Source organism: Eurosta solidaginis, chromosome 5 (genome assembly GCF_040869045.1).
Source record: "Eurosta solidaginis isolate ZX-2024a chromosome 5, ASM4086904v1, whole genome shotgun sequence".
NCBI classification, from domain to species: Eukaryota; Metazoa; Arthropoda; class Insecta; order Diptera; family Tephritidae; genus Eurosta; species Eurosta solidaginis.
Genome location: NC_090323.1, coordinates 188,887,287 through 188,899,456, shown reverse-complemented (window position 1 = coordinate 188,899,456; position 12,170 = coordinate 188,887,287). Strand labels below are relative to the sequence as shown.

At 34.4% G+C, this 12,170-nt stretch overlaps 2 protein-coding genes across 10 annotated transcripts in view; one reads left to right on the top strand and one right to left on the bottom strand.

Moving 5' to 3' along the window:
- The window catches only part of Ir68b (Ionotropic receptor 68b), a 30,580-nt gene extending 18,607 nt beyond the window's left edge, over positions 1–11,973 (bottom strand). Inside the window, 5 exon segments of the mRNA XM_067789128.1 lie at positions 9,358–9,466; positions 9,555–10,415; positions 10,418–10,786; positions 11,012–11,098; positions 11,469–11,973. Of these exon segments, the coding sequence (XP_067645229.1) occupies positions 9,358–9,466; positions 9,555–10,415; positions 10,418–10,786; positions 11,012–11,098; positions 11,469–11,973 (1,931 nt within the window).
- Spn (Spinophilin) overlaps positions 1–12,170 on the top strand; it is a 420,033-nt gene that overhangs the window by 230,399 nt on the left and 177,464 nt on the right. The window lies entirely within an intron of this gene.

The window sequence follows — 12,170 nt, the reverse complement described above, 5'->3', positions numbered from 1 at the left end:
TCTCGATTGCTTTATACCTGTACAACCAACCGTTACCCAATCAAAGTTAATATACTCTGTGTTCATACCTTTCATGAATGGTTCTGAACAATAATCTTATCCCGTTCGTAATTTCCCAATAATCGGATGTATAAGATAAGAAATATATAGTGAATAGATCTACATACCTAAACGATTTTTAACATAAATATAAAATAAACAAGTAAGGACGGGACTGTCTTCGGCTGTGCCGAAGACTTCATACCTTTCATGAATGGGGCTGAACAATAATCTTATCCCGTTCGTAATTTCCGAATAATCGGATGTATAAGATAAGAAATATATAGTGAACAGATCTACATACCTTATATACTATATATACAACCGATCTCTATGATTTTTTCAGATAACAATATATGCCATATACGTAAGCATTCAGTGAAATTTGAAGCTTCTAGCTGTTAAAATGGGGCTAAAATTGCGAATATATATATATATATATTATATATATTATATATATATATATACTATATATATATACTATATATACCACCGATCTGTATGATTTTTTCAGACAACAATATATGCTATATACGTAAGCATTCGTTGAAATTTGAAGCCTCTAGCTCTTAAAATAGGGCAGTAATTACGAAAAGTTTCTTATCTGAACAATCGGTTGTGGGGGATATATACTATATGTACGACCAATCTCATCAATTTTCTCAGGCAACAATATGTGCAATATACGAAAGTATATGGTGAAGTTTGAAGCTTCAATCTGTTAAATTGAGTAAGATATTACAAAAATCCTCTTTTTCTGAAAAATCGGTAGTATGGAGGATATATGCTATAGTGGTCCGATCCGGCCGGTTCCGACAAAGGTCTAATCGGACACCCACATACACCCGCTCACCAAATTTTATCAAGATATCTCAAAAATTGAGGGACTAGTTTGCATACAAACAGACAGACGGACAGACGGACATGGCTAAATCAACTCAGCTCTTCAACCTGATTATTTCGGTATACTTAATGGTGGGTCTATCTATTTTCCTTTAGGGACTTACAATTTTGGGTTTCGTGACGAAATTAATATACCATTTCATTTTCATGTGGTCTGCGTGTAAAAACTGTGACTACGAATCACGTATTTCAACAATATATGACGTAAACGTAACTATTTGATGAAATTTTATGAATTTTGAAGCCTCTAGCCGTAAAAAAGGGGCAAAAAATACAGTTTATATGGGGTATATAATATATGTACCACCGATCTCTATGATTTTTTCAGACAACAATATATGCTATATACGTAAGCATTTGGTGAAATTTGAAGCCTCTAGCTCTTAAAATAGGGCAGTAATTACGAAAAGTTTCTTATCTAAACAATCGGTTGTATGAGATATATACTATATATACCACCGATCTCAATGATTTTTTCAGACAACAATATATGCTATATACGTAAGCATTTGGTGAAATTGGAAGCTTCTAGCTGTTAAAATGGGGCAGAAATTGCGCAAAGTTTCTTATCTGAACAATCGGTTGTTTGAGATATATAATATATGTACCACTGATCTGTATGATTTTTCAGACAACCATATATGCTATACACGTAAGCATTTGGTGAAATTTGAAGTTTCTAGCTGTTAAAATGGGGAAGAAATTGCGCAAAGTTTCTTATCTGAACAATCGGTTGTATGAGATATATACTATATATACCACCGATCTCAATGATTTTTTCAGACAACAATATATGCTATATACGTAAGCATTTGGTGAAATTTGAAGCCTCTAGCTCTTAAAATAGGGCAGTAATTACGAAAAGTTTCTTATCTGAACAATCGGTTGTATGAAATATATACTATATATACCACCGATCTCAATGATTTTTTCAGACAACAATATATGCTATATACGTAAGCATTTGGTGAAATTTGAAGCTTCTAGCTGTTAAAATGGGGCAGAAATTGCGCAAAGTTTCTTATCTGAACAATCGGTTGTTTGAGATATATAATATATGTACCACCGATCTCTATCATTTTTCAGACAACCGTATATGCTATACACGTAAGCATTTGGTGAAATTTGAAGTTTCTAGCTGTTAAAGTGGGGAAGAAATTGCGCAAAGTTTCTTATCTGAACAATCGGTTGTATGGGATATATACTATATATACTACCGATCTCAATGATTTTTTCAGACAACAATATATGCTATATACGTAAGCATTTGGTGAAATTTGAAGCCTCTAGCTCTTAAAATAGGGCAGTAATTACGAAAAGTTTCTTATCTGAACAATCGGTTGTATGAGATATATACTATATATACCACCGATCTCAATGATTTTTTCAGACAACAATATATGCTACATACGTAAGCATTTGGTGAAATTTGAAGCTTCTAGCTGTTAATTTTTTTAATTTATTTAGCTGTTAAAACGGGGCAGAAATTGCGCAAAGTTTCTTATCTGAACAATCGGTTGTATGAGATATATAATATATGTACCACCGATCTCTATGATTTTTCAGACAACCATATATGCTATACACGTAAGCATTTGGTGAAATTTGAAGTTTCTAGCTGTTAAAATGGGGAAGAAATTACACAAAGTTTCTTATCTGAATAATCGGTTGTATGAGATATATACTATATATACCACCGATCTCTATGATTTTTTCAGACAACAATATATGCTATATGCGTAAGCATTTGGTGAAATTTGAAGCTTCTAGCTGTTAATTTTTTTAAAATATTTAGCTGTTAAAACGGGGCAGAAATTGCGCAAAGTTTCTTATCTGAACAATCGGTTGTATGAGATATATAATATATGTACCACAGATCTCTATGATTTTTCAGACAACCATATATGCTATACACGTAAGCATTTGGTGAAATTTGAAGTTTCTAGCTGTTAAAATGGGGAAGAAATTGCGAAAAGTTTCTTATCTGAACAATCGGTTGTATGAGATATATACTATGTATACCACCGATCTCTATGATTTTTTCAGACAACAATATATCTATATACGTAAGCATTTGGTGGAATTTGAAGCTGTTAAAATGGGGTAAAAATTGCGAAAAGTTTCTTATCTGAACAGTCAATTGTATGAAATATATACTATATATACAACCGATCTCTATAATTTTTTCAGACAACAATATATGCCATATACGTAAGCATTCGGTGAAATTTGAAGCCTCTAGCTCTTAAAATAGGGCAGTAATTACGAAAAGTTTCTCATCTGAACAATCGGTTGTGGGGGATATATACTATATATACGACCGATCTCATCAATTTTTTCAGGCAACAATATGTGCAATATACGAAAGTATAGGTGAAGTTTGAAGCTTCAATCTGTTAAATTGAGTAAGATATTACAAAGATCCTCTTTTTCTGAAGAATCGGTTGTATGGAGGATATATGCTATAGTGGTCCGATCCGGCCGGTTCCGACAAATGTCTAATCGGACACCCAAATACACCCGCTCACCAAATTTTATCAAGATATCTCAAAAATTAAGGGACTAGTTTGCATACAAACAGACAGACGGACAGACGGACATGGCTAAATCAACTCAGCTCTTCAACCTGATGTAAGGCGCGATAACCTCCGAAGAGATCCAAGGCCGAACTACTCTTCCAATTTGCGTCGTGCTCCTCTTGATTTTCCCTACTAATTGGCCGGACGGACTTACATGTTTTAAGCCGACTCCGAACGGCATCTGCAAAGCAGATGAGTTTTCACTGAGAGCTTTTCATGGCAGAAATACACCCGGAGCGCTTGCCAAACACTGCCGAGGGGCGACCCGGCTTAGAAAAATTTTCTTCTAATTGAAAATCTTATTTCTAAAATTTTGATGTTGCTTTGCCCGGGGTGTGAACCCAGGGTATAAGGTGTGGTAGGCGGAGCACGCTACCATCACACCACGGTGGCTAAAACTATAAAATTCAAAAAAATATATATAAAAAAATGTAGAAACAAAGGACTAAAAGAAAAACAAAGTAGCATAAAAAAATAGCGACATAAAATATATAAAAAGAAGTGACAACAAAAAAAAAAAAAGAAACAGAAAGAAATTTAAGTAATAAATAAAGTACCAACAACAAAACAAAAATAAAGTCAACGAAAACAAAAGAAAATAAAGCCACAAAAAAAAAAAATTCCTAAAAAATTAAAAAAAAAACAGGAAACGAAAAAATAAAAAAGGAAAAAACTTAACGAAAAAAATAAAACATTAAAAAAAAAAGAAATAAAGTAAAAAATAAAATATTAAAAAATTAAAATAAAGTAAAAAAAAAGAAATAAAGTAAAAAAGAAACAAAGCAAAAAAAAGGAAATAAAGTAAAAAAAAGAAATAAGGTAGAAAAAAGAAATAAAGTAAAAAAAAAAAGAAATAAAGTAAAAAGAAAGAAATAAAGTAAAAAAGAAATAAAGTAAAAAAGTTAAAAAATAATAAGAATAAAAGAACGAATAAAAAAATCCTTAAATATAAAAATAACAAAAAAAGATAAAAATAAAAAGAATGAACAAAAAACAAAACCGATTTAACAAAAAATCAATATAAAAAAGACAATTAAATTACCCTGAAAGCAAAGAGTCTTATTTGCAATTTTATTTTGATAAATAATAGTTAATACCATAAAAATGTAAAATATTTATTTGCCTTCTCACGACATGTATATTTTTCTATCTATTGTAATTATACTCAGTTGAGCAGAGCTCACAAACTATATTTTGTTCGTATAATTGTACCCCGTAACGGTATAAACTAATCGAGATAGATATAAACTTCTATATATCAAAATGATCTGGCCGAAAAAAGAAGTTCATTTAGCCATGTCCGTCCGTCTGTCCTTAAACACGATAACTTGAGTAAATTTTGAGGTATCTTAATGAAATTTGGTACGTAAATTCCTGGGCGCTCATCTCAGATCGCTATTTAAAATGAACGAAATCGGAACCGAAAAAGTGCGATAATTCATTACCAAAGACGGATAAAGCGATGAAACTTGGTAGGTGGGTTGACCTTATGACGCAGAATAGAAAATGAGTAAAAATTTGGACAATGGGCGTGGCACCGCCCACTTTTAAAATAAGGTAATTTAAAAGTTTTGCAAGCTCTAATTTGGCAGCTGAGTATGTAATATTCGGTTACACCCGAATTTAGCCTTCCTTACTTGTTTTTATCTAAATCCATTCATAAAACACTTAATTTCCCCACAAGCAGTAATAAAATTTTAAACATTCCCATAAATTCAAGAAATGATACTCTAATAATTTGCAAGATAAATGAATTTCAGTTTCCTTTTTGTTTTATTCATACAAAAATTTAGTTTCATTATACTGTATGAAGACACCCGCTTATACTTTAACTAGACAGTGTTGTGTACATACATATGTGCCTATGTATTTATTATGTGTACATATGAATATCTCCCATTTATCACATATATGATTGTACATGCTTACTTTTATTATTCCTTTTCTAATTGAATTTGACTTTATTGCTCCACATTTAACAAAGTTAGTGACCGAAAAGGAAGCCGTTTAAAATGAATACTGAAATAAATATGCTGACACAGTCATAAAGATACATACAGACATTTATGCATGTTTATATTTGTATATCACATGTCTATACATATTTTTTTATGTTTTTGAGATGAACTCCATGTTGCAAGTTTCTTTTTAAAATATTTCTATGTTTAGACTTATTGCTTCCTTTATTAAATAAACTAACATTGAGTGAAAAAGTTCTTAAAGATTTTTATTGTTTCAATGTTATAATTTATATAAAAAATATTTTAATACCTTTATTACTTAAATACATATGTATATATTTGTATATCGGTATTGCTTTAGTTTAGCCTTTCTGGATCACCTCTCATATTCATGTCTCCCTTCAGTTGATGCAACGTATGTATACATGATTAGGAAGAGAAAGAAAATGAAATGAAAACTGTCAAATGACACCAACATGATATCACGTCGCGAATTCTATGATGCTCTATCACATCACCCTTAAGCATCACTTTTGTTCAATATCACATCAATTTGAGGTCACATGATAAAATCGCGTAAGTCCTATCTTTTTTTTTAAGGACTTAGGTGGTTATTGCTTACGACCACAGATATTTAAAAATATTGTCAGTTTTGGAGTGAAATTGAGCAGTATCGAATGATATCATTATCAGTTAGGTGATTTCGATCTTTAGATGTATATCATATGCGATTATATCGCATAAAACTAAGTACTTCTAATAATATTATCAAAATTGCCATTACTCCATTTAAATGAGCTATATTTTTCGCGATCATCTCGTAGGCTACTCGTAATCACTCTAAGGTTAATTTATTTTTGTTTCTGTGTCCCATTCAATAGGTGCGACTATATAGTACCTATTCCATAGTACCTGACAGTCGTGAAGTGCTCGTACGAAGCCGTGTGCAATATGTATAGTGCCGGCAAAGACGGTGAGCTATCGGTGTCACTATTGCTTACGGGATTAATACAAAGGGTAATATCTTTCACCTAGCGGCAGATTTCCTTGCTTGTTTCAGATGTACAACAACAGTTTAAACAAGCTGTTTGCGCCAGCCTAATTGCTTCTGCTTCCACCACTTCCCGGAGCCTTATCTGCCTTTATTCTGCGAAAGGCTGGCGTTTCGCTCCCTGCTTTGTCGTGCGAAGAACATACCTTCTACTATATTGCGCCCATCGCATGATTGTGTGGGCTGTGTTTTTTACCTTGCAGCAAGGGTCACGACTAATTTCTTCACAAAAGCGCTTTCCTATAATTTCATATCACATTAGTATATCAAATCTTATTATAATAAATCATGTCACATGGAATTTAATCATATGATGATAAATCACATAGTCTAAAATCGAATTAAGACGATAGATATATTATGACTTATGACATCATCAATATTGACGGTATCGCAGTAATTTACTTCACAAGCTTCACCATTCACGCTTGAATAATTTATACAAATACGTACGGTTTTTTGAAATATGCTATCATGTGATATAGCTCATAAATATCACAAATTGTAATGTCACTCAAACTAAATTACATCATGTCAATTCAAATTAAATCACATCTTTATACTTTATATTACATAGAATTTCAAATAAGCAGACTTAGTAAAGAGAATAATTTTTGAAATATTTTGAAAATATTTCTGTCTTTAATTCTCATATTCGTCAACTACCATATTTTCGGCTTCAAAATAGTCACTCGAATTAATCATCAGCATAAAGTTTATAACTAATTTACGTGAACAAACAAAAAATAAATAAATAAAAATGCTAACGCAATTTTATTCTTTTCGAAACCGCCGAGATATTTATTCCAAATTTATTTGCCCAAGAAAAATTCTCAGCTTAATTTATAGATAAACCATCTGCAGAAATAGAACTCTATAAAACTTAATATACGCAGTCTCGAATGTTGGAATATAAACAAATGCCATTGAATTAAGTCAAGGCCAGTGAAATAATATTATAAACTACTAGGAAAATATTTTCTAAATGAAAAAAAGAAGAAAAATTTAAAAAATGTTCGGAAAAAGCTGACAGCTTACGTGCATCTATAAATATTCATAGGTATGTGCGTGGTATGAGTAGAAAGTGTTGATTGATTTACTTTCAGATTAGCGTTGAGTGTATTGAAGATATGGTAGAAAGTATAATCTCAAATGATGACATGATTTTTAAAAATATTTCCTTACGACTTCATATTGAGATGTGATATAATGACTCAGCGATTTGATTAATTTTCATATTAATATGATTCGTTTGATCGGGCGTGACATCGTATAAGTAACATTACAAGCACTTATGTATGAGTTTAGCAAAGTAAAATAAAGCCAATACGATATATTGCTGTTGGAGGATTGACGGTAACAAAACTCCCAGAAGTTTTAGGTGAAATTTAGCGATTTGGGCAATACCTTACCGGATATAGATCCCAAACGCTTCATTATTAGATACTAGTGCGTACGCAGCGGAAACCATTTGTTTGACCCCGTCGAACTTTTTCGTCCTACCTCCCTTATCTGTTCTCCAAAGTTGTATGAAGCTTATTGTATCAGGTAAAGGGTATATCCCTAGACTGGTCATCCAGTTGCGCATGATTATAGTTGTTGTAAATTTAAGAACATTACCCAAACAGCAGGGGGATTGTTACTGCTGAGGGAAGTTGTTTGCCTTATATAAGCCCTACTGCAGTGGGAGCGATTTTTTTTAATCATGCTACATCAGGGATATAGCAGAGCCTATCTTTAGGCTAACATAACTCCTAAATGCGGCTCTTACAATGATGAAGGAAATACTGTTACCCGTGAGAACTAAACTCAAACGAACTACAGTTATGCTCGTTTTGTAGTTTGTTTGGTACGAATCTAATTGCCAATATCAGCATACGCACATCAATTCGAAATTCTCTAGTAGTACTTGGTTTCTGAGCGATCCAGCTGTGGCTCGAATAATCTTGAACATTACGCCAAGACATCACAGTAAAAGGATTTGCTGTGCCTTAAACTTAGCGGAATTGTTGATGGCTGAGAGATATGAAATATTTAATTTAGTCAGTATCACTCTTTCCCTCTCAACCAGGCTAATCCTGTTCATGTATTCATACCCCGCGGTCCCGCCGTTAGGCATAAGGTCACGAGGGGGAAGGCGATTTAATCGCCAATACTTCGCATGCGCATTTATCTGCGCTCCCTTTCCGCCACTAGAAACGCCATTTTACTCACACCAGTCCAGCAATGTATGTCTGCACATTAGGGAACTAAATTTCTCATGGGCTGTTCTTCTACAAAAATCTGTGTACAGAAAGTCATTCGCCGTGAAAACGAAACATTACGTGTTCTCGTTTTCCAATTCGGTGGAAAGGAACGATCATCTTCTATCCTACGCTTATGTAGATACAATATCTGCATGAGGTAGTTTAGTTCGCTATGCTTCCGTTCGTATCATTATTCTATGTTGCGAACTAACATGAAGGTCCAGCGCACTTTCCTCGATTCTTCGAACCGTTCTTGCCATCTAACTATTCTTGGTGACCTGGGATTTTCTTTCTCTAGTTCTCCATATTCATTTCTATCTCTCTTTCTTCCTACATCTCTTCTAACACCTCTCTAATTCCATTCCCTTTCTTCTCAGTGAAAACTCATCTTCCTTGCAGAGGTCCTGTCCCGTCAATTTGTAGGAAAAATTTAAAAGGAACAAAAAGCAAATGGAAGAGGAGCTCGGACTAAATCTCTTCGGAGGTTTATCGCGACTTGTATTTATTTATTTTATTCGTCCGAAAATTTCAGTACAACAGATTCCCAATTTTTTTGATGCTGTTTTTCTTCAACTTACTTTAATTCAGACGATAAAAAATCCGAATAATTTATATCACTTTCCTTCATGAGTTTACTTACATAATCAGTGCTGCTCTCGCCATGACACATTAGAAGAGTGGAAAAGACTTTTATTTAACACAAATAAAGTTTGAATTGTAAATTTTTATTACTCCACTACTTATGCCACAATCACTTTGGATCTACGATACCAACAATATGCATGCTCTAGTATAAGTACCAAACTGCTCAACAACAAGCCAATACCCCATATGTAAAAAGGTCCTTGTAATATGACCAAATTTAGCACTACTTTACGCTCTCGCCCACCAGCAGCATCATCATCAAATCCTTTACCATCTTCGAAATTCAAATCTTGCGGCAAATCTTTAAGAAACTCTGCTAAACTTGTTGAACCTAGATTGCTGTAATGTGCACGCTTCGAAGACCATTTATCGTAGAGACTACTTTCAAACACACGACTCTCAATATCTTGAAATTTATAACGATATGGTGAACCTTTAGCCAACAAATAAGTTTGAGGCATAGCCAAGAGATGTTCGCGTACAACATGCAAACGCGGACGATGACGCTCCGAATCATAAGTTTTGACCAATAAATCTTTTGCAGTTTCGCCACGTAAAAGAAAAGCAGCGCGCCAACGTTTTCGCATGATCAAAGGCATGTCGTATTGAAAGGATGAGAAATGTGGCGGCAAATTCACTATACGCTGCTCAATGGCGCGCCAGTTCTGTTGCTTCAAAGCAGGCTTTATAGCTGTTTGAAGATTTTGTACACTAAATATTGGTATATTCAAGGTATGCAATTCATCTAATTGATCCATTTCCGGATAATATGAAGGATGCACAAAAATACTTTCCACTTTTGCAAAATAAATTGCCGCCAAAGAATAATTAAACAATAACCATGCGATAAAATAGAGACGCAAAGAATTCAATTTAGAAAACCTTGTGACAGGCACACCAAACTGACTGCGCCAAAAGAAAAGTACCAAATCATACCAGCGCCCGTTTTGCATTTTTTGTACTCCTGGACAATGGCGTTCAATGCCATTCTCAAAATGAAGAACGCGACTACCAAAACAAAAAACACCGTTAGAATACGCCACATACCATCTGTATAAGCATAGATAAAGATTAAATATTCAGGAAACATTTCTGCCGCTGGTACCACAATGTATAAAATGCGTTTAAAGTAGGGATAGATCGTTTCTATGTGCTCCGCTGAACAGGGCAATACAAATTGTGCATTAAAGTTGACATGCGTCTTAGAAGCGATGAGATTCCTCAGCACACCCGTGAATGTACCATTTTCCAAACAAACACCATAATTTTCATTACCTGCAGGTGTGATATATATGACGGTAGCATTGAGTTGTTCCACAATACTACTAGCCATCAGACCATCTACGCCCATATAACCGTTCACTTCAGGTCAGGCATGCTTAACGAACGAAACGATATCATTTCGTTACGATAATCAACGTTAATAAACGAAACGAAGTCATTTCGTTTCGTTTATTAACGTTAAGAACGACAAATTAACGTTAATTTGACGATCTTAACGTTAATAAACGAAACGAAGTGACTTCGTTTCGTTTATTAGCGTTGATTATCGTAACGAAATGATATCGTTTCGTTCGTTAAGCATGCCTGCTTCAGGTTGATCTCTCGGGATGGCGCGTAAAAAATCTTGAAACATTGAAACGCGTAACTGATAATGATGTAGATTATTTAATTGGCGGCCACCGTGGTGTGATGGTAGCTTGCTCCGCCTACCACACCGTATGCCCTGGGTTCACACCCCGGGCAAAGCACATCAAAATTTTAGAAATAAGGTTTTTCAATTAGAAGAAAATTTTTCTAAGCGGAGTCGCCCCTTGGTAGTGTTTGGCAAGCGCTCCGGGTGTACTTCTGCCACGAAAAGCTTTCAGTGAAAACTCATCTGCCTTGCAGATGCCGTTCGGAGTCGGCATAAAACATGTAGGTCCCGTCCGGCCAATTTGTAGGGAAAATCAAGAGGAGCACGACGCAAATTGGAAGAGAAGCTCGGCCTTAGATCTCTTCGGAGGTTATCGCGCCTTACATTTATTGTTTTTTTTATTTAATTTATCATAGAAATGTCGATCATCGCTACGCAGTTGTATAACATTGAAACCCGCAAGAGTAAATGGTTCAAAGGTATAAATAAGTTTGGCGTCTGTTATTGCGATGACCTTTAAAATGCGCTTAGAGCAAAGTGCTTCAAAAAGTTTATAAATTTGTGTAAGTTGTGCTTTTCTCCAGACGAAAATATATTTGTGCATATGTTTGCTTTCTTGTTTCGCATTTAGCATACGCTCGATGTGCGTCAACTGCGATGTGATTTTAAAATCATCGAGCGAGAAAACACTCAAACTGCTATAATCGCGTCTCAACTCTAAATTGTAATATTCTAACTGCAGCATATAGCTGGGTAACTCCATCATACAATGCATCAGTTGACGTTTCAAATAGTGCACACTGCTATCGCTTCTCACATCAGTAGTATAGATGAAATTAACGCGCGCATCAACTTGTCTTGCGATTTCACATGTCTTTCTTGCTATTTCATTGTACTCGATATAGTTGGCCATTGTTAAGTTGAAACGCGTAAAACTTTGCTTTTTAGCAGCATTAGCATTGAAATGCAGTTTGAAAATCAGTAGCGCAATAACTAAGCGTTTATAAAACACTTTTGTTACTGAAACTATGACGCTCAAGTATCATCGCTTTTATGCAATCCAGTTGCGTGCTGTAAGTGTAAAAATGTCCCGTCGCAATTAGGAAAGTC